This window comes from Scomber japonicus, chromosome 1, assembly GCF_027409825.1.
Source record: "Scomber japonicus isolate fScoJap1 chromosome 1, fScoJap1.pri, whole genome shotgun sequence".
NCBI lineage: Eukaryota > Metazoa > Chordata > Actinopteri > Scombriformes > Scombridae > Scomber > Scomber japonicus.
The window spans coordinates 2194829-2219072 of NC_070578.1; the positions used below are offsets into that span (position 1 = coordinate 2194829).

A 24244-nucleotide genomic window follows, 5' to 3' on the forward strand; every position below is an offset into this window, starting at 1 on the left:
AACAAGTCTTATTTCTTTGAAGTCCTGGGCAGCCTGTGTGTGTGAGGACTTGGCTGCTGGAGGGTCGAGACACACAAGGTGCAGAGGAGACAGCGGGGCTCAGCTGCAGCATCACTGAGCCTGCTGGAACACGCACACACTAAAAAACTATTGAAAATATCTCATTTGTTTGGTTTACTCTCATTTCAAACAAAAGGGAATACAAATATACTTGGGTCATCGTAGTGCTAAGTACTGCCACAATCATCTGTTTAACTTGTTTCCATTCTAAAGTCCTAATTTCGAGATTCCATTTCAATTCCAATATATCTGACATGCTGCTTAAAAAAGAAAGAGCTTGGAATCCAAACAAACATGGAGGCTTCAGGTCAGCTATAGTCTGTTGTTCAATGAGATGAAATCCATCTTTAATGAACACAGTGCCATCTTGTCACAATGCACAGTATTTTTAGTCCTCACAAAACCAACCCCTGCAATCATATAATTGTCTAGAGTTGTCTGGCAATGTAAACGTTTGCAAGTTGTACCTTCCATCCAAAAATGATGTGAACACACCATTATAGTGAGAAGGAAATCAATGCAGCACTAAAGCTCAGTTAGCCCATCAGTCATTTGACACAAGGTCCCAGAGAGTCTCCTGAGGTGATGCTGCTGTATGGATGAAGAGCTTGTTTGTAGCTTTCTTCACAGGCTGCTCCAAACAGTAGGTGCATTTACACCTGCATTAACAGATGTTTATCCACATCCACATATCCGTATAGCTCACATGTTCATACTGTAGCAGGTGTAAATGGCCTCTTATTCTTACAGTTTTTCAAAGAAAAGCTGTAGAAAAGTAAGAGGCTTTGAATTGAGATTTCCATCCACTTACCAATTGTGCACTTGCCAGGCAGAGCTGCTGTTTACGGCAGGAAATTACATTGTCAGGATAACAAGAATTGGTTGTTAACAGCCTTTGATTGAGAGTTAATGGTGGCTTCCATTTCTTGGTCTAAAAATGCTGACAATCCATACATGGAGCATTTTGTCCTGATTGCCTGCCTCCAGAGAAAATGATTGGATTTGCACTCATCTGTTGATTGAGTCTAAACTGTAGCCTGCAAGTTGAAAAGCAGCTGAAATGGCAAACTAGACTATCCAGCTGTGCACATCATAGCAAGCTCCCACACCGCTACAGTCAAAACATCCACACTCTGACCCTAAAAATACAATCATATACGACTCATTTTGAAACTGGAGGTGCAGGAGTTGGAGCGCACCTCCGTCTGCTGCTCGATGGAAAAATGTGTGCCGTTTGTGTCCGTTAAAGACGTGTTGTTACGGAGCAGTTCCCGCAGCTTGAATGCTCTCAGAATGCAGGATCCATGTGTAACACTATAACCAAGCAGCCAGGCTCAACATCATCCACAGCCACAACAAACAGGAGCAATTAAAACTCAAGTTGAGCCACTCTGCACTTCTTCCATATTTACCCTGATGAATAATTCAGTATAATGTACATTTCCATCAAAGTCCTGTCATACTCTTCACTGTGCTGAAAACACTGTATTTTGAACAGAAATGCTGTTTCCACTCTCTGACTAGTGCAGCATTTTATTGAGCCTGAGGCATTTGAAAGTATTTTACATAGGACTGCTACCAATGATTCATTATCTATTAATCTGCTGATAATCTTCTCCATAACTTTTAGAAAACAGTGAAAAATTATTATTACAAAATCCCAAAAATGAAGACCAACAATCCAAATACCAAATTATTCATTCTACTTTGATTTAAGATGAGAAAGTTAAAGAGTAGTATTATCCTTTGTGTGGAGTTGTGTGTCTGTCCACCTGCTGTCCAGTATTCATTCTCTTTTAGCTCTGTTTTTACACTGCACCAACTCCTGAGGGAAATACCTGGCTCTTTATCTGCTAAATGCTCCACTATGTTCACCAGCTAGTCTACAGATAACTGTGTCTATTTGTTGTTTGGTGCTGAGCAGGTAGAGTACAGTGACTTTTCAGAGCTTGTCCCTGAAAACAGCTGCCTGCTGCGGCACAAATCGATGCTCGATCGGACAGCTCTGTAATGCTGAGAGAGCTGCAGAGTCACTGATCATTCTCTGTAGGTTCATCACTACGATGCACTTTACACACTGACAGATCATACAGTGTTATTATTTAAAAAAATTGAATTGAATTTACTGTTGACTGATTAATTGATTCATCTGTTATTACTATCAGGTCTAATTGTATATACAGTTTGGTAGTCTAAACTATAAAAATGCATCATATTTTATAACTTGTCATATTTTGAACATAAAATCTAAATCTTACTAGATTAACTAGTAACTAGAATATACATCGCAATTTCCTTTGCATTCCCTTCTGTACAAATTTGAATTTGACTACCACGCAATATTCCATTGAAACATAATGGCAGTTAACAAATAGTTTGGTGGTGTTTTATTAATGGCCATAGAGTGGGGCTGTTGGTGCCATGCTTCAATACTTCATGCACATTATCATGATGAACATTTGATTTTATTAAGGACAACAGCATTGTAGAAATATCAGGTTATATGTTAAGTAGCGCCCCCTTTGGGTAGAATGGTATTAAATGTTACACACTTGTGCAGTATGACTGTATGTAAAATGTTCACAAATTTGGTTGCAAGTGAACTCATATCAGTGGAATCAGTATCGTCCAATGAACACACTACAAATATTGTTGTGACACATCTCACAGTTCATGAGTAATTAGCCAAAACATAAAACAAGTAATAACTGACCACATGGTGGCGCTATTGGTGCTTTAATTTATGAAGCATTTCTACATGGGACGTCTGTTCAACAAGTATGGCTACATCGGCAATTTTACTTTTTGAGATATCAGCTTTCAAAAATTGCTCCCATAGTACACTTTCAATTACACATTTTTAACATACTGTAAAAATGCATAAAATCACTGAAATATGCTCGAAAGAAGAAATATTTTAATGGTTGCTGAAAGTATGCTGAAGTAGTTTGTGATGACAAACATTTGGAAGAATAAATAAAGATCTGAAGAACAAAAGTGTGAATGAAGAAAACAAGTGTCATCACAGCTGTTGGATAATATGAGGAAGTAGAAACTACAGTGCTTCCATCTGAACTGTATTGGAGTGGACTTAATGCACATTGTCGTATTGTGTATTGTGTAAAAATAAAACATTTACTCAAATGTGAGTTAATATTTAATAAATGCACTTTACTTTGTTACATCCATAAATAGACTGACTTGTACCAACCAGTGTAGTTCTGAAGCTGTTGACATCATTCCTTCCATTTTCATCAACATTTGGTGCATCAATGTCTGGAGGACTGCATGGAATGAATGTCAGGATGGATACTAAACAACTAAAGCAACAACAATCAGTAATATAATGTTACTATTTTTACTATATTTATATATCTAGTGTATTTATTATTTATTGTTCTTTATTCTTTTTTTGATGTTCTTTCTATTTTTACTATCCACTTGCTGTGGTTACACTGTAAATCCCCCCATCATTGCACTAATAAAGGATTATCTTAATTTAACTTATTTTATCTTAATCACAAACCTGATATGCCAAAAACATGAAGCTAAACCAGTCAAAGAAGCCCTGTGTGTGCATTGGATGACTTGGTCCTGGTTCCTCAAAACTGTGAATTGCTCATGTTAAATGTTTGAAAAGAGTCCATCTCCTCTGGAAAGTCAAGCAAGAAAAGCAAAAAGGATCATTTATAAAGGGAACTTTATTTATTTCTATAGAAAGGAGCTCTTCCTGCACTGGGCTCTGTTTACATACTGCTCAGATATTTCCCTAAAGGACCATAAAGTCATCCTCAACCTTTGCTCAGACACACACACACACACACACACACACACACACACACACACACAGAGTAGTGAGCAGTACAACAACAACTCTGAGCAGTGCAGACAGTCAGTAGACCTCCACACAACTCATTCAAGTAGAATCTCTCCAAACGAGGTTTCTGTGTTTCGTTAGGAATCATTTGTATGATATTTGTCAGCTCCAAGGCTTTTTAAAACACAATGTACTCTCAAGTTCCTAACCTGATTTATGTGGATGTGTGTCCAGAGAGCCATGCAGAGATCTCCTTATTAACCGCACTTCAATGCCAGATGGATCACTTTACTGCACCGCACCACTTTATTGAATCAAAAACGGGGAAAAAAATCTCCATATTAGTGAAGTTATAAGAAGAAGAATGGCTGCATTGAGCTAAACCCAGTACCCTTTGACACGACATACACAGGCTTCATTTTCAGCGTGGCATTAAAAAAAACGCCATGAGAGAAATACCCTCAGAAGAATTTGCATTTTTGAAGCTGAGTAATAAATGATCTCGTTCTCTTCATTAAAGCACACAGAACTGTACAAGAATGACTCCAAACCTACTAATAGTGCCAACACCTACATACAGTCCTCTCACACCGAGCTGAGCCAACAGGTACAGTATGAAAGGTTTTCTGATCAACCTTTTAAATTGTGTTTTTCTGTTAATGTGCCAGCTCTGAGCTCATGTGTGTGTGGGGTTATATAAATTAGCATATTTTAAAGCCAGCGTTAAAGAAATTAAGCATTCACAGAAAAAATAACCAGAAATAGCTGGGATTGCAAAATGTAAAGCAGTTCACTTTTCTATTGTGCTGAAAGCAATTCTATTTAGTTTTTTACATGATGTAATAGTAAAACTGATTTAGAACACCTGTTACAATTTGTAGCTGATGCACATTTAGCCTGTTTAGCAGCACTGTAACTCATTTGACACACTTCTGACTTTTAAATTTGACTTTTAATGAGACCAGGGTTATGATTGGACTCAAAAGGGTTTAACCCTTTATAGAGCACTCATTTAAATACTTGGAAATTCAAAACGTCAACCCTATAGAGCAATTGGGGTATATTACATGACTTTTTTTTGCTTCTGTGACTTTTTTCTTTTTTGACTTTTTTTGAGTTTTGATTTTTATGTTGCAAATCAGTTTCAATGAAGTTCCTTGGCGGTCTAGGCTAAAACATTTCCCCAAAAAATCTATATATAAAAACTCCACACGGAGAGGCTATTTTCCCAAAAGTTTCCCAAAGTTACCAATGGGTTTATGCTAATCACCACCACGTTATCTTGAAACACAGTGTGTGAAGCCTAGCTCCACAATTCAAATCTAAATGGTTGAAATGCTTTTTACACCTTTTTTAGAAAAATACATTTATGACCTATTTAATGTGTTTAGAAGAAAATGTCTGAATTTACTTTACACAGTCTTTAAGAACAGTAATCTTCTTATTTTGGGTACAGCATTTTTGGGCTTGTCTGGTATGAGGTTAGTAACTTTCTCTACATCTGAGTGCATCTGGAAAGTGCAGAAAATGAGGTCAAAGACAGTGAATGTACCAGAATCTGTGGTAGGAAGAATTTATTTGGCTCCTTAGAATTCTGGTTCCCTGCATTTTGGAATTGTTGAATCATCAGTACAATTCAGTGACAAGTATTGTGTGTGCATCAAAGCCTGATATGTGATATATCATATTTCGTAGAGCACTGCTGTCCAAAAACTATTAAAATCCCATCAGTGAGCCACACTGCTGCACCGGGTGACATGTTCCTTCATCACCATGAACACACACACACCGTAGTTTAGTCACTCTCTCACACACACACACACACACACACACACACACACACACACACACACACACACACACACACACACACACACACACACACAGACAGAGACAGACCTGTTGCAAGAAATAATGACTAGAACAACAAATGTGGATTTATCCGCTACTGAAAATAGTCCCCAACAAATGCACTATTTCCTAAACCATGGTGGCCAGCTGTTTTAGGTCTTCTAAAAAAATGCTACCATATATTCTTGACCAGTTTTTAATGATTTACACAGGGTCAGGAAGTCTCATTATAAGAGCTGTGTGGGTGAAGTGGAAAGTTTCTTTTGTATTGTACAAATTGTGATGATTTGAGAGAGCCAATTTTCCATAAGATGATTTGACACAACTGTGCAGATGATCAAAAGAATTGGAACGTTCAATTTTGTTAATTTTGTCTCAAAAGCCTGGAAAAGGTGGAAGGATCATGGGTTATTCTGATCTCTCCACCATATATAGTAAGCCATGTTTTTTTCTCAGTGATTTATGAATTTTGTTATAGACATGGATGGAATTAATAATTTCACTGTGAAAGCTGTTTAAGTTCTTTTTCTCTATTTTTGGACTTTCTCTGTTGTTTGGATTTGGACATGGATCCGCAGCAGTCTGCTCCTGGCTTCTATGAGTTTGTGGTGTCTTGTAGGTCTGTGGAGGCTGGGTATGGTTGTATGCATGACATTATAATAACTAGAAATATCGCCTCAGGGTTGGATGCCTTCGCCAATCAGTCAAGTTGCAGTTTACATCCAGGTCTGTCCAGACTCATGTAATATTTGTAGTGATGACTGAAGGAATTTAATAAAAGGTATTAATTGTATTTTTCTTGTATGTGGTCACATGTTTGGCCAATAAAGCAGATTCTGATAGAACACAAAATTGTTGCCATGACAGCAGACGATGATTCACATATGGATGTTGCTCCAAAGAAGCTCCAAATTCTAAAACATAGGAACCCTTTATCATTTGATCCTATTAGACATTTGTGTGAAACTTTGTCATAATTAGCTTATGAATTCTTGAGTTATGGCCACAGTGACCTTAACCTTTGACCAGCAAATTCTAATCAGTTCATCCTTTAATCCAAGTGGATGTTTACGCCAGATGTAATGAAAGTGTTCCTGAGGTATCTCCTTCACAAGAGAATAGGATAGACGACCCAAAAATGTAGGGCCTCCGGGCCACAACTGTCGCCTCAGGCCAGACTTATTCTTTAAAATCAAAAAGCCCTGCAAATTGTTAACAAGCTTAAACTAAGCGGATTCATGTCATTCAATAGACAAACTCAATATCCATAGATGAGACAGATATCTGAGATAGTACAGAGTTCAAGAACATTATTTTACAAGCAAGCCTCTACAAATCAGCTAATGTTACAATGGCTACATGTTGAAAGTGAAAACAGCAGAGTATAAGAAAAACGGTCAAAATCCATATTAATCACAATGGTTAAAATAGGATAAAGAATGGTAAATGGACTGTATTTATAGCCCTTTTCTAGTCGTTTGACCACTCAAAGAGCCTTTACACTACATGTCACATTCACCCATTCACACACACAGTCATACACTGTTAGCATAGCCATCAGGAGCAATTTGGGGTTTAGTATCTTGCCCAAGGGCACATTGACATTAAGCCTTAAGGAATATTTCTTTTAGTTAAAGTTAAAGGAATGCTACTAACAATCGAATGACAAGGAACATTTCAAAGGCTTGTGAAGCAGCTTGGTTCACAATATCACAACATCACAAGATCCCACAAGAATCTCTCTTATCAGGCTTCAAGTTATTAACTTTGGCATCCTATGAGGATTCTTGACCTTGTGACTCATAAATCCAGTTGCTTCGCAAGATAAGACGGTGATAGACAGATGGTTCATCCAATCACCTAGCAAGGCTTTCTTGAAAGTGACTGCCATTTTTCAAACGGTTTCCAAGGACGACTTCTTGGACGGTTCTGAGTAACAAACCATCTGCGTATCAGGTAACTAACAGGCTGTTAAAGGCAGTAAATATCTGCAAGTGATAAATGTTGAAGGACGGCCTTGCCTGCAACATAAGGAAAAGACCTATTCAAGTGTAACACTATCTCACAGCATCACACTGAGAAAGTGGGATGCTCATTAAGACCTTTTAGCTTAAGTGTTTGTAGCTATAGATCTAAAATGCTTCCAGTCACTTGCCTTATACGGTTGGTGGAAGATTCAGGGGTTGTAAAAGTGTCCCTTACCTCTTATATTAGCTTTGTCAATTCAATTAATGAAGAACACCTCAGACTTGTGACTAAATAAAATCAGGGCCTGAATTTCAGCGCAGGATTGCGGGACCCTGAACACACTTGTAGCTAGGGCTGGGCGATATGGCCTTTTACTAATATCCCGATATTTTTAAGCCATGTCACGATACACAATATATATCTCGATATTTTGCCTTAGCCTTGAATTAACACTTTGATGCATACAATTATGCCAGTATGATGATTCTACATTAAAACATTGTTCATACTACATTAATATATGCTGATTTTAAACATTCATGCCAAAAGCGTAAATAACAACTAAACAAATTCATCAAAACTGTATTTATTAAACAGCTATTAAGCAGTGGCACAAACATGTCATTTCAAAACAAATAAAGTGTCTTTTATGCATGATGTAACTAATATGACACATCAAAATAACACTAAATTAAAGTGCACATTTTGTGCATAATGCCACTAGGATATAAAGGTAGAGCTGTCTCTGCTAGGTAGATTATATCTTGGATCAAGTGTGTCGATCTTTCTGAATCCGGGCTTTTAACCACACTCACTGGGGCCATGTCTATCTCTGTGTGGTGTGTTACTGCGGACGTTATCTCCTTCTGTTTTTGACTGTTTTAGTCGTATTGCTGTTTTGGAAAAAGAAGACGCCAGACTCAGTTGCGTCAGTGCTGGTTGCTTCGGCACTTTCTTCAATATGTCACTGGCCGGAGATGTGCTCTTGCAGAGTTTCAAGCACACATGGTGATATAACTTTGTTGTACTACCAGCTTTTGTGGTGACGTTTTTATGGCATACTTTACATATTACGGTTTGTTGTTCATGTTGTTCTCTTGTACCCAAACCACCGCCAGATGATGGATCCTGAATTGTTTTTTTGGGAATTAATCTCCCTCCTCCACTTGTCCATATCACCTGCTGCTCCCGCGACCTGAGATCGCTGCTACTGCTGCTACATGCTACCGGGCATATGACGTTGCACGCACAACAGAATGTGATGTACGTAACTAGGTGCGCTTGTTTTATCTCTCTGTGCGGAGAGATGAGAGAGTGAGAGAAACCTGTAGTTCAACGGGCCGCGACTAAAAACAAACTGCGTGTAAATTGAATGTATACTCGAATATTCACGATATAGTCATTTTCTACATCCCACAGAGAACAAGCCGCGATACATCGAGTATACTCAATATATCGCCCAGCCCTACTTGTAGCTCTCTGCACCTCCCGCTAGCATAACACAGACAAGCTAACAGTGATATTAAGTTTAAGGAAACAAACACAGACCGCTGGTTAAAACATAAATCTACATCATCTGAGGCAGAACCTGCTCAGAAAAAACAGCGGAGCCCGAAAAGCTAATGCAAACAGTGCCATGTGATGTCACCATTAACAATGTTAATCCTCAGACAGGTAACTGTGATGTTACTATAGTAACAAGATTCAGGCTAACCGGCTCAGAGTAAATGAACAGTTCCAACAGGTGATATTAACGGCGCAATGTGTAAAATGCTGCAGTGCTGCGCGTTTTATCAGCTGATGTTACAAAACGTCAATTTTAAGTCACTCAGATGTTTCTCATTCAACAGACCTGAAGAGAGAGAGTGAGGCATTCAACAAAAACGAGATGCTACTGAAGCTGAATATAACTACTTAACTGTATAATACTATATAACTTGTAATTACTATAAATATAGTTCAGAGAATAAGTTAACTATATAAGATAGACTCAATGGTTTAACCTGTGCAATCTAATTTAATCCAATACAGCAGCTCTGCTATGAATTCTACATTTATGAAGTTTATACATTTTTTGACAAGAAGGTGAAAATTCTGCTTTATGTTCATTATTGAGTGATTGTGGTGTATTAGGGTGAATTATATTGAATGGTGTTCCTAATATTTTGTCCACTCCATTAACATACATGAGGAGGTACACCACCACCACTTAGTATGACCTCAGTAATAAACAAAGTAGAATTATCACTTTTTTGACAATGTCAACAAAAACTGAAAATATATAAACTCCAAAAAAAGCAGAATTTATAGCAGAGCTGTTTATTGGATTGAATTATATTGCAAATGTGTTCCTAATGAAGTTGCAGGTGACTGTAGTTCAGAGAATAAAACTACTAAAGTGTACACTTAATAACTAATTAATATATAATATAGTTCCTTAAATTGAAGGAAAGTGCCAAAATACAATCTGCGGTAAGAATAGGACCCCAACAAAGTAAAATCCCCCCTATATGAAGCATTTAAGGGGGGAATTCCCCCCTATTTTAAAAAATGAAACTGTGTTCTTTTTTTTGCTATCCTGGACCAAATTCAGGACCACCTGTCTTGCCGCTCTACTATCTGGTGCTTTAAGTCAACATGAAGTAGAATGTAGGACAGACCAAAACAGTGACAGACCCTAATTAACCACCATGGTGGGAAAAACCCAGGAAGCATTTCTGCTGACACTTCAAATCTGCTACCTGCAGTGCACTGCTGAGGAGGAACAACTGGAGCATGCACCAGTTAGCACATCCAGCACATTCAGACTTACAGAGTGAAGCAGAGCTAGAGCAGACAGCTACAGGTGTTATCCCCACCTGTAGCTTCTAATTCACCCTGCTGCACTGAAGCAACACCACCTGCTGCTGACATCAACACAGGGCCTAAAGCATGTTTGTGTATGCACACTATGTAACCAGGGTTAGGGGAGTTTATTTATTTAGGGGAGTATTTTTGAATTACATTGACCATCTTTGATATGATACAGTTTGCTTTGTAACATACTTGTTACAGAATCATTTCAACATTGGTCGAGTCTGAAAACTTTCCACAAAGACTAACATTACACCTCAGATACTGAAGATTTCAGTTACAGTAGCTTTAGGTGACGAGCATAACTATTTTTTCATAAAAATCTGATTATATACATGAAAATAAATGTGAACTAAAATGTAATTCACTTTTGCAATGCAACACAATGTTTTAAACACATTTTACATCATTTGTCCAAACGTTTTGTTGTTTTTTTTTAATGGTTGTTTTGCAGATATGTCCTGCTCAACATTGATAAAATACGTTACCATATAGATGTAGAAATACTCTAATTTCTTCTTTTCATTTGATGTTATGACAATATGTAATATTTATTATTCTTTTGTGGTTACGCCATTTGACATTTTCAGTCTTACTTTTGGTAAAAAATGGTGCAAATGTCATTTTAAATTATATAAAACCAACAAAAATACTAAATGCACATTTTAACAAACCTGATGATGCTTTTAAAACTGTCTTTAAAGATATTTTTGAATTGCTCATCTTGCCAACCCTTATTCGTCACTGACCAATATACTATGAGGACGTTTTCAAGGGTCTCCACACCACTAAAATTCTAAAACCAAAGCCTGGAATCTGCCGTCACTCCCCAAAAGCACAAGATGAGACAAAACAAGTAGGTTGTTTTCTATCCAGTCCTGCTTACAAATGCACTTTTGTCACTCAGATATTTTATGGGGAAAATCTGCACACAAATCACTAATAAGGCTAATGACTGTCAACCATACACCACAAGAGACACCCAGATAATGTTTCCTATTTGTACCTATTTTTTCTTATTGTCAATAAATCGCACGTTTGGAGTCAAACCAACAATGAGCTCATCCTACTTACAAGCGGTGTGGCTCAGTGATGTGTTTTTAATAGATTTAATAGATGTATCAGAATTTGGATACACGCAAAATACGTGCTAGTAGATCAGTTCATCATGTAGCAAATAAGAAGCATCTAACAGCAACTGATGACATTTCTAAGAGACGACAACCATAATAAACAAATTCATGACTGTGAGCTTCCTGTATCTATTTTCTATTGGCGCAGATAGTCTGATTCAGTCCAACACATCAGTTTTTGTACACCCACACTGCTCCAGCAACAATAGAGAGTACGTGACTGACCTGGTCGTCGTATCTGTAGGTTAGAAACTGATCCTCGGTGGCATCCTCCATGAAGCTGCCCTGAGGAGAGAGGGCGAACTCTGGCAGGAACACTGCACTCTGGGGCTGATTCTCTGCACACTGACAACACACACAAACACACAGTGAATCAGTATAATCAGGATCACAGTGATATCATGATAATGCACTGCAGAGTTGGACCCTAGAGTGCTATGATGGACTATAAATCTGATCTAAGGTTAATCTAGTGAGCTCACACCTGGACTCCCACTGGTGTTTTTTTTTTTACACGCATGCTGTGAAATCATTTCTCCAAACAGGCGGATAAATCCCCCCCCCCCCCCCGCCCCACAAATCCCCCCCTCCCCAAGAGAGAAAAGCTTTGCTGCAATATCACCTAACCCTCCACTGATTCTGCTCCACTTGAATATTCTTTATTAATTTCACTGCCTCTTACACTTAGGGAATGTTCGCTTCACACACTGTCTTTTTGGACAATCAGCATAATGCAAAGACAGGGGAGAAGACTGATTATCAGGCCGTCTGGGACTGAGACTGTGCTGCACACATACACACACACACACACACAGAGAGAGAGAGAGAGAGAGAGAGAGAGACTGGATAGGAATAACTGGCATCTGGCATTTAGAGAGCTCTCCAGAGAGAGAGACAAAGAGTGTGTGTGTGTGTGTGTGTGTGTGTGTGTGTGTGTGTGTGTGTGTGTGTGTATGTGTGTGTGTGTGTGTGCATTCAGGCCACTTGAATTGTGTATGAGAGAGATGATCCACCATTAAGATTAGTGGGAGCGATGTCTCCTGCAGGCTTTTAGAGACACTTAGAGGCAGACGCAGAAGAAGTGCTACAGGCATGTGTTTCCCTGAGGACCGTCTGAGGACTGGCACACCATCATCACTTACCAACCTCTTCACTTGCTCTCTATTTCTCTCTCCATCTCTCTTTAAAATACAAATTTGCTTTACTGATGTGACCATAACTAAGTACATTATTGGCAAAGTAGAAGGTTTATAATGTTAAGTGTAATCATTTAGAATGGGTCCGCCTTGCTAAGCTGCTCTGTGTTGCTGCACTTACATATTGATGCTTGGAGCTAAATGCTAACAACATGCTGTTGATTTTAAGCAGTTGTAATGTTTAGTTTAACATGTTGTGTGTGAATTTGCTTGTTATCACAAAAACAGCCAATGGAAATCTCATTGGCTTTGCATTTATTTTGACCTGAAGATGATGCTAGATGAAGAGCTGAAGGATCTCAAAAGTTATTACGATTAAATTTTAAGTGGAACATAGATGTATGTGCCATATTCCATGGAAATGCATGCAGTAGCTGTTTAGAAAGTAACTAAGTACATTTAATCAAGTACTGTACTATACAACTTCAAGGTTCTTGTACCACCATGTAATTTCCATATGATGTTACTTTCTACATCTCAGAGGGAAATATTGTACTTTCTACTCCACTACTTTTATTTGACAGCTTTAGTTACTTTTCAGATGAAGATTTGACACAATGGATAATATAACAAGCTTTTAAAATACAAAAACATAGTTAAAGATGAAACCAAAAAGCAGTGTGTAGTCGGCTCACATTTCAGATGTCTATGAGTTGATAACAGCTCCACCAAATAGTGATTTTTTTCCCTCTAAACTTAAATAAATGTTCAAATGATCCAATATTTCAGCAAAAAATCGAAAAAATCAAAAATCAAAGACTATAGAAAAAGTCCAAAAACTGAAAACACATTTGTGTATCAGAACTTAGTTTTTTCTTCTTTCCTCTCCCATTAATCATCTCACCAGTCCTCACATTTATCTGCTGACCCTTTGGAGGGGCCTCACCCCTAGGTTGGGAACCATTGGCCTAAACTAGCTAACTGTATATAAAGTAGTGTAAACTAGCTAACTGTATATAAAGTAGTGTAGACTAGCTAACTGTATATAAAGTAATGTAAACTAGCTAACTGTATATAAAGTAGTGTAAACTAGCTAACTGTATATAAAGTAGTATAAACTAGCTAACTGTATATAAAGTAGTGTAAACTAGCTAACTGTATATAAAGTAGTGTAAACTAGCTAACTGTATATAAAGTAGTGTAAACTAGCTCCACCTCCAGCAGCTACAACAGTAACATGCTGGTCTAACGCTGATGCTTCACTATTAATAATCTAATGATGTCATATATAATAATATATCACTACTTTTACTGTAATACTGCATACTACACCACTCATAATACTGCAGTACTTTTACTGTAATACTGCATACTACATCACTGCAGTACTTTTACTGTAATACTGCATACTACATCACTCATAATACTGCAGTACTTTTATTGTAATACTGCATACTACATCACTCATAATACTGCAGTACTTTTGCTTAAGAGGGATTTTTCATGTAGGACTTCTACTTGTAATTTAGTATTTTGACCTTGTTGTATTGGTAATTTTACTTAAATAAAGGCTCTGAGTACTTCTTCCACCATCGGTTGAGACATTCTTCTCTAAACCACAAATGTGAACCTCATGGTGGCGCTACAAGAAAAGTCAGGGGCTCACCAAAGTCAATATAATACATCACCTGGAAACATAAATGTAAACAGTGTCAGGTTATAATGTCTGTGCTATCCAGACAGCTGTGAGTGAGACAATGGTTGTGAAGCATACTGAGAACACTGGATGGATGAGCTAACACTGTGCTTCATCTGTTTTTAGGTGTGGCTTGTCTGCACTGGTTGGCTTGACTCTTTAGCTTTTGCTTCTTTACCTCAAAGTGTTTTTAATGCATAACATACACAAGCTTGAGGTACCTAACTACATCTTTCAGTCGCTCGCCCTCTGACACGCTGACAAGCAGAATGTTGCTCTCAATCATTCGGCACACCAAATGGATGATGGTCAGCGGTACCGGAATGAGTTCTGGGAGGACATCTTCGGATGATGTAATAGTCATGATTGGACTGATGCTATTTCAGCCATCACTCTGATGTGTCTCACCTCATTAAACGGTCACATAGTTTAGTAATTAATGTTACACAACAAGTTACTTTTGCTGGAAAGAAAGTTAGAAAAGAGGTGGTGATGAGTCTTGCTAACCAGAGTTGTCATTTATAAAAGGTAGAATATTAAGCTGTCGACCAGTCTGATGTGTGTAGGCGTGTGTGTGTCAGGCGGGGAGTTCCGGTCCTCTGAAATGAGGCCAACACGAAAGTAACTTAGAACTGCCTTCTAGCAAAAGGCCACCACGGGGCGACCGTTTTGGTGTCAAAAGGATTTCCGTCTCTATACAAGTCAATGGAGAATTCACCAACTTCTCACTTGATTTCTAACCTCAGTAAACGTTTTCAAAATGTGTTTATGGTCTCAATCGCTAGTTTAAAGCCTTCTCCAATGCAGTATAATGTTCATTTGTGAAATTTTGCCCTCCCTGATTTTATATTTGTGTGTGTATCAGCCCGGTGTCGTTTTCAGCCAATTTTCACAGTGTACATCCATGCGTAACGGCACAGCGCTCTGGTACTTCACTTCTCAGAGGCTGTGGATTTATCAACATATCAATCCTGCAGGGAATTTAATGAAGCTTTTCATACAGTATGAAGCAGCTGTGGACAGCAGATACTGTAAGGATCACCCACATTCATTTACAAATCAATTGACTTGCTTGAACCAGTGTGATTTATATTCCAAACATTAACCTATTACTGAAGCATATTTACATCCAAGTGTTTACTTTGTTCCTGTTGATGAAATGACTGAGCGACAGCGGAGTGACTTTGCACTAGAAACAGATGGTTCCCTCTATCACATGTCTTTGTATTTGTGGGTTGGTGATCCTGTCAGTGTTGGAGCCTCTGTTTGAGATGCTTTGGTCAGTAAATGTGTGTTTTGAACGTTTTTTTCGGGGTTTCCCTCAATCTCAGTCTTGCACGATACCAAAATGTGTCACTGATTGATCTGACATGATTAATGTGAAGTAACCAAGCTTTGTGTTAAAATTAACCTGTAACTACTCAAAAATATTCTCACTTAACGATACTAGCTCATATAAACAGAACTGGATACATGAGCCAATTTGACATTGTGGTCATAACTTTGTAATTACGACCTTACATGATGCTATTGGGTGGGGAGGTTGCGATGGCTGGATCTCGAGGACATAGGGCAATCAACCTGTCAATCACGACGTAGCCACGTCCTAATGCATACCCTGCTTTATCGTCAAATATAAAATCAGGAAGGCCAAAATTTCACAAATGAACATCATACTGCATTGAAGAAGGCTTTAAACTAGCGATTGAGACCATAAACACATTTTGAAAACGTTTACTGAGGTTAGAAATCAAGTGAGAAGTTGGTGAATTCTCCATTGACTTGTATAGAGACGGAAGTCCTTTTGACACCAAAACGGTCGCCCCCTGGTGGCCTTTTGCTAGAATGGAGTTCTAAGTTACTTTCGCGTTGGCGTCATTTCAGAGGACCGGAACTCCCCGCCTGGTACATTGCTGCTTATTTTGTTAACCTCAATTAAAGTTTTGAAATAACCTTTCTCTAGTCTTCCTATTTTTGTATTTTTAACAAGTAACTCTGTTAAGTTGTAAGTACGTTGCTACTTTTTGCTTTTGACAGCTGGTGTTCTTGAGCTTTACTGCCTGGTCCTTGAAATTAAGCATTAGAACTAATCACTTCTGCTGTCATGTTACTACAGATGATGTTATCAGTCTTAAGAAGACAGTTACAACACACAGATCCAGCACTTAGATATCACTTAAACAAAACACATCTCTGACCGCCCCCCCCACCCCCCACCAGCTCGCTCCAAATACCCCTGAGCAAACAGCCACGTGCTTTAAAGTATGACTCCCATAGCCCATACGCCTGAACATGTCTAATTAAAATAAACATCTCACCACTTTCTCCGTTTCTTTTTCTTTCATCGTCTCACACACACAGACGTCGGAGCATAAGCACATCTCAGACTTCAAACATTTCATCCAGATTGTTGGGATTGAGTTGGGTGGTAAAGGTACAGTACACAAAAAAGCTTCACCACCTGTGTGTGTGTGTGTGTGTGTGTGTGTGTGTGTGTGTGTGTGTGTGTGTGTGTTTTCTAAAGGACTGGTTTAATCTGCTGTCTTTAGTATTTGAACCATGGTAGTTAATTCCATGAAAATGCTTTAAAGCTAATTCATGTGTATGCCTGCATAAAGACACAGCAGTGGGATACAATGATTAAAAGGTACAGTTCACAGACAGCAGAGGTGTGTGTAAAAACATAACAGATACACCCTCACACCAAAACCCCTGCTCTGCATGAGTGTTTCTATCCATCTGTTTTTATGTGCAGTTTATTTTTACACAAATAAAAACCTGAGTTGGACACGTAGAAAATTCAAAAGAACTCAAATCTGTACACTGTAGGTATGTAAGTGTCATTTGCTTATGGGTCAATCGCATTTTTTGTGTCCATGTGGTTTAGTTTAAATTTAAAGGGGTTAAAATGTGAAAATAAACATATGAATAACTGCATATTCTTTTTTGTGGTGTAACCATAAAAGCTTTGTACCAAATAATTAAACTTGCTTAAAAACAGTAAATAGTCAATAAAACACCATATCAACTAGTTTGGCATGATCTTACATTATAACTTTTTATATTAAATAAAGCTAATGGAATACAATTGTTCTAAATATTACATTTAATCTGGAGAATCATGGAGATCAGGAAACATTTACATTTTTTAAATGAAGTACTTATTTGTATAAGTCCACTTAAATACACTGTAGGTAGATAAAATATTGAATATGTATCATTATTTGACATTTTCAGGAGCATTCAGTCTTACTTTTGGTAAAAAATGGTGCAAATGTCATTTCAAATGATATAAAACCAACAAAAATACTAAATGTACATTTTAACAAACCTGATGCTGCTTTTAAAACTAGTTTTAACATATTTTTGAATAGATCATCTTGCCAACCCTTATTTGTCACTGACTCATATATGAAAAACATGATTTTATTATACAGGCATTAACAAAATACAATGTTCAAGCTGGAGCTTGCTGCTCTATTTATTGCAGTTAACACACAATAGTACACCTCTGACCTCCAAGAAATTATTTCAATAGTTGATGAAAATTAGTGTTGTTACTCTGACAGCTGCTGGTTCTGTCTCACTGCTCTAACAAAGGACATTATGAACAGTGTGAGCGGGTCGACACTGAAAATACATCGTCATGTCTGACAGGGGACATGATTTGTCATCCCAATAAAGTGCTGTGTCCATACTGGGCCACCCACACACACACACACACACTCACATTCATAGAAAGTCAGGTTGTCCTGCTGTGGAGTTACTGAGTCAAAGCAGCGCAGCGCGGCGTAGAGCACTTCTCCTAATTGAGTTTACACACCAGTGGAAGGACAGTGTCAGGACAGCTTTCACCCTGCCAGCACCCTGCAGCGGCTGGTTCGCGCTGGATCACTGGCTTACTTCAGAGAAGCCAATACTGGGATAATAATACAAGGAGGGAACCCCCCCCCCCCCCCCCCCATCCCACGGGACAACATACTGTACGGAGCAGGCAGCTGTTACAAACTGTGGGAGGGATTATTTGTTTAAGCCAGTAGTCACACTCCTGTTGGAAAATCAAGGAGCGTGAGCCGTGTGCAGCAGGTCAGAAATCAAAGCTTGAGTTTGTTCACATCAAAAAGAGAAGGAGGATATGATTTGTTCAGCTCCACTGGCTAACCACAAATACTTAAGCTGGGGGCTTTGAAACATTTTCAAGGTCAGGTCCGATAAATATACATCAGAGCATCAATATGAGGGCTGGTGATGATCCAGTCCCTCCACCAGTGGAAACTCCCATGCGGTTACCTTGATGTGTGCTCTTATAAAATGTACTGTGGTGTCATGTAATTGTGGAAAACAGGGAGGCTCAGTAGCTTATTGGAAAATGATTGATTTTAAATCAGGTTTATTTAAGGTGCATTAAGAGCCTAAACACAGCTGCTTCCCTTCCTCATGCTGTGCTGCCTCCATGTCCAACCTAAATACTGTAACACTGCTTCCAATAGCAAATCAATGGACACATATCTATCCAACCCTGATAAACAGATAGAACTGCTACTTCTTCTCATTTCTTTCATTCAGCATCATATGAGTTTATGTTAGTTGATTTTCTATGTTTCTGCTGCTCATTCACTCATTCACACTTACAATCACAGTCACATTCATGCACACACGTATCAAGAGCAATTTGGGGGTTCAGTCTCTTGCCCAAGGACACTTCAACATGTGGACAGACAGGAATGGAACCACAATCTTCTGACCTCCTGAGGTACAAAAACCCAAAGCCAACTAAAAACCAGCATCCAGTACACCCAGTTAGAAATTACATTTTACATTTTTGGAGCTATACTTTGCATGGACGTGCTATGTTTTTTTGGCCATTTCATGCCTGTAGACGTCCAATAATAGAGAGGAGAGAGTGTTGACAGGAAATGGGAGGAATGTGAGATGGGGATGGACATGAAACCATGTGATTAGAAGGTTATCAAAAGCCTGGCTCATGTGTTATTTGCATTGTCTGCTCTCATATTTCAGATCTGATTCAGCTCCAACATGGACGTATCTATTTGAAATTTGGACATTTTGAGTAAAGAACCGGAAAACGAAATGCGACTAGTTTGTTTCATGGATTGTCGATGTAGCCTCCCAAGCAGACGGAAGTTGGCTGTTAAGCAGCTTCTGGAAGCTAACCAATCAGATCAAAGAGGGCCATAAAGAGAACTAAAACCTATTTCAGACAGAGGCTGACCCGAGGGGCTGTGTTAAAGGCCAAATTAGAGTTAAATAAGGAGCTTTTTGAAACTTTTAAATCATGCAAAGATATTCCAGTAGTGCTCCAGAATATAAATATACCAGTAAATCTGTATAATATGGCCCCTTTAAGTTAGTGAACTCATTATCAGAGAACTAACCCCAATGTCACATTGATGTCATGTGGGTTAGCCTTAGAGACTACAGATTTACAACAGAAAGACAGTTACAAGCTGAACGTGTGGAGTAGGACAGATGTGGGCTTTTACCAGGATGACAAGAAGCAGTTAGTTGCATGATGGGAAATGTAGGATCCAGGGTTTTTGGAGCTTGACTCACACTAGGGGACTAAAACCAGGATTTCTTAAACACCTACTTACTGTGGGAACCTTTTTAAAAGTATTTGTTTCGCGTAAATGAACACGTTAGATTTTCTCTTTTTCCATCTACACATAAAACAGTCATTTTTTTGTCCTTTATCTATATCAGCATACAATGCAACTACTGTAAGATAATCTTATCTTATTATAGAGGCTGAAAGAGTGGGATGAGAGCCTTTGATCTCATCATGTCTAAATATACAGGGTCTATTTTGACCATGAACAACCAGTCGACCATTGTAGTATACAAGCCCTCCTGTGTCTATAGTTTTATCTTATTATTTCATTGGTTTATCTTGATTAAGATGTTGTCTACTTACAGAAATACTTGAGAGTTGTAGTGGGAGTCCTACAATCCCTCTGGCAATGTAAGAATAATGTATGAGTTGTAAGACTTGGCTTGATAAGTTAGATGAATGTAGTGAGTAGAGCGGTAACACAGTCATGCTCTCCATTCTTGAAGTAGTGTGTGTCTGCATCTGTGAGCAGTTTAGTGTCTGTTTGTGTGTGTTAAGGAAATGAAGAGTGAAAAAGTCATAATGAGTGCCGTTTATATCCATGAATGGGCTTTTGTTAACGGGCGGTGATCTTAGTGTTGTGACCTGACTCTTGCTCTCTAGATACAGCCAGGACTTCAGCCATGAAGTCCACACTGTGCAGACTGAGCTGTTAGCTGAACAAGCAGGAGGAAGAGCTGCTGCTGGTCTCAGAAATGATACTACCGATTGACTTTTACTTCAGTGGAGGAAAAACACCACCATTTTTGAGCAAGTTCAGTAAAATTAAAAAAAAGCATGAAAGAGAAGGTAGCAAAAAGACACCCAACTATTAACAATACAGCAGTGATGTTTTGCCTATTAGATTATGTCATACATGCAAAGTAACAGTTACTTAGGTCTGGCTCAAAGTGCTGAAGGGACCAACCAACAGATGGATCACATCACATCAGCATCCTCCCACCGTGCTGTTAGAAAGGTCCAAATCTATTTGCTGTGAATGCTCATCATGTTTGTTTTTACTGAATTTCATTGAAAAAGATTTCTCAAAAAGGAGCACATCAGTTTGAGCTGATTTCCATCTTGATTTAATGTTTCCTCACATCTCAAAGTTAAGTTTCTTATTGCAAGATTAAAGTAAGCCGTCGTTTTGCAATCTGCACTGCTCAGAAATATATCTGGTGACAGACACTAAAGAAAATAATGTAGACTGGTTATACATCAGTCCAAGAAAGTAACAAAAAAAGAGAACCATTACCTCTCTTTTAACACCTAAAAATCTAAACCCAATTTGAAAATACTCTCTCAAATTGATTTATCTCCTGTTGATACTCATCAGCAGGGCAAACAGCATGTCATCCAACATTGTACAGTATTCTCGGTGTTACAGGACCTTGCATAATGAGATTTTCAGTCCTGCTGGAGCTAAATAGGCTTCATCATACATAGGACAGGAACACCACATCCCCCACATTTTAAGATCTGGTCAGATGTCCCTTCGGGTTGTCCACATCTGTCGATAATTTCATTGAGTATAATAGAGTGTAAAGCATGGGTGGTTTCGCTTCAGTTTTTCATTTAGTCCTCACCCTCTCTCTCCACTTTAGATGTAACATAACACAGTTTGCCCCTTCAGATAATTAGGAGATATTTGAAGATATGAGAACGCTAGAGCCCCATAAATAGAACACAGGGGAGTGCGGGGGCTGGAGAAATGTTGGATTAATCGAGGCCAAGTTGGCCCTCACTCCCTCATTGTGATCCACTTTAAGCCCTAACCAATCCTTCCAGAACATCTTATCAGCCCGACACTGCAGGTCACAAGAACGCTGAGTGGTTTAACTGAATACAGAGCAGTCTAATGCAGCGTTATGCTCCAGAGGGACTAAAAGTCATAGTGATGAGATGAATGAAAGCAACGACTTGTTCAACCATGGGTGCTAATACTGAGGTTGTCTGTGGCGTCTTCTGCTACTCTTGATTAGCATTTCATACTTTACAGCGATGCATGCCAAGACAAGTTCCATCACTGTGTAACACACCAACAGAAACAAGACCATGGAGTATAGTGTCTAGTCATGACATGTACAGAGTTGTGATTGTAAAACCAACTTCTGTGATGAAAATTGTTTCATTAAGATTAATTACATAATGTATCAATTCCAATGTTGGGGAGTAACTAGTTACATGTAATGGTGTTATGTCATTTGATTACAAAATAAATGTAACTGTAATCCATTACAGTTACAAAATGTGACATTAATTGAAGCTTGTAAAGCGCATTTTCGGGAGCGGGAACACACCCCAATTACACCCATTCCTCTTCCCTCTCTTTCGCTCTCATATTCAAGTGTCACGTGCAGGCAGTCTCAGTCAAGCTTTCATGGTCATCCCAGAAACACATCACATCATTGCATTAACAAAACTTGAACAAGCGCTACGATTACTACTCCAAGCGCCTGACATTTGATGACTGAATATATTAGTTAAACTCTTCCACTAGAATCTGATCACATTTCATTTTGCACTTGCAGCTTTCTACTCGTCCATACTCTCCATAAATACGCGCAAAAACACCACTGCCTGCATGTCCTCCATTGTTTATGTGTTTTGAGTCGCGTATAAAACAAAGTCACGGCAGTTTCGCGGAGCCGTGCTATGACGACCCCGCCCACGTTGAGTAGGTACTTTTTTGTAATGGAAAAGGTCGTTCCTGGAACCGTATCGAGTCGAGTTGAGCCGAGTAGTGCTAGAACTGTATAGTGGAAAAGCGCCATAAAGCTTCATTGTTTACTCAGCGACAACAACAGCCTGACAACGCATGACATCACAGAGCCCTGTAGCCAGAGCCCCGCCTGGCGGGGGCCAGGTGGTATTGCGCTATTCATTCTACTCAGACTTGTCAGTATTTATACCAACTGCACGAGACATCAGTTCTGCATCATACGTTATCCATCTCCACTACTTTGTAGTAAAGAATTCATAATTAATTTAAAGTCACTTACACATTGTCTTTTTCCATTTACCAGCTGCAAGCTTCTCGTGTAGCTACTCTAACGTCACTTTGCCATTGCACACTGTTGCACGCACTTGCACATTACAAACATCGGGTTGCACGTTGCTAGTACATCTAGTCAATCGTCATTTAAGCATAATCTGCCCTTAAATGCATAGTGTTGCACGTTTCTAACACAGCATATCACAAATACCAACCGAAATCGCTCCGTATCGTCCACGTTAAAAGCACCGGATCACAAGCTACTAACACAGCTTATCACAAATACAACTAACCTGAAATTGAACTAACCAAAATCATCTGCATCATAAGCACCCCCTGCTGTTTTCCTGCTTCAACCACAGCACTTCGCTTTGACTGGATTTCGGGCACCAGGATGCCTGCAACCCCTGCCCTTTCCTCACTCCAACCACAGCCCATTGCTTAGACAGGGACATTAGGAACCGGGATGCCTGCGAACCATGTGGTTTCCTTACTCCAGCCGCAGCATTTTGCTTAGTCATAGACATTGGGTTCAGGATGCCAGCGACCCATGCCGTTTCCTCACTCCGACCAAGGTGTTTCGCTTAGACAGGGACATCAGGCACTGATACCAGCAACCCATGCCATTCCTCACTCCCACCGAGGTGTTTCGCTTAGACTGGGACATCAGGCACCAGGATTCCTTTTTTTTTTTTTTTTAAGTATATTTTTTTGGGCTTTTTTTACCTTTAATGTACAGGACAGTGGAGATAGACAGGAAACAGGAGGCAGAGAGAGGGGGAATGACACGCAGGATAAGACCGCTCGGCTCGGGATTCGAACATGGGGCGCTCTACCCGCTGAGCTATGCTCAACCCCAGGCACCAGGATTCCTGCGACCCACGCTGTTTCCTTAAATCCAACAGCAGTGCTTCGCTTCGTACGTTCAACGTCACTTCGACCATTTCATTATCAACGTCCCTTTCACACGTTCAACGTAACCTACATGTCGTCCTATCTTTTATGTTTGTTTTTTTTTTGTTTTTTTTATTTACTTCCCCTCCTCTTTGTTTTTGCTGTCTTTCTTTTTTCTGTTTTGTTACATTTGTGATTCATACTTGTGTTTAAACCTCATGCATAAT

At 39.0% G+C, this 24244-nt stretch overlaps 1 protein-coding gene across 1 annotated transcript in view; it reads right to left on the bottom strand.

Moving 5' to 3' along the window:
- Window positions 1–12012, bottom strand: part of adamtsl3 (ADAMTS-like 3) — a gene marked incomplete at its 5' end in the record, with an annotated part of 289382 nt that extends 277370 nt beyond the window's left edge. Inside the window, one exon of the mRNA XM_053321975.1 lies at window positions 11908–12012. Within this exon, the coding sequence (XP_053177950.1) occupies window positions 11908–12012 (105 nt within the window). The remainder of the gene's footprint in view (window positions 1–11907) is intronic.
- Window positions 12013–24244: the final 12232 nt, after the last annotated feature.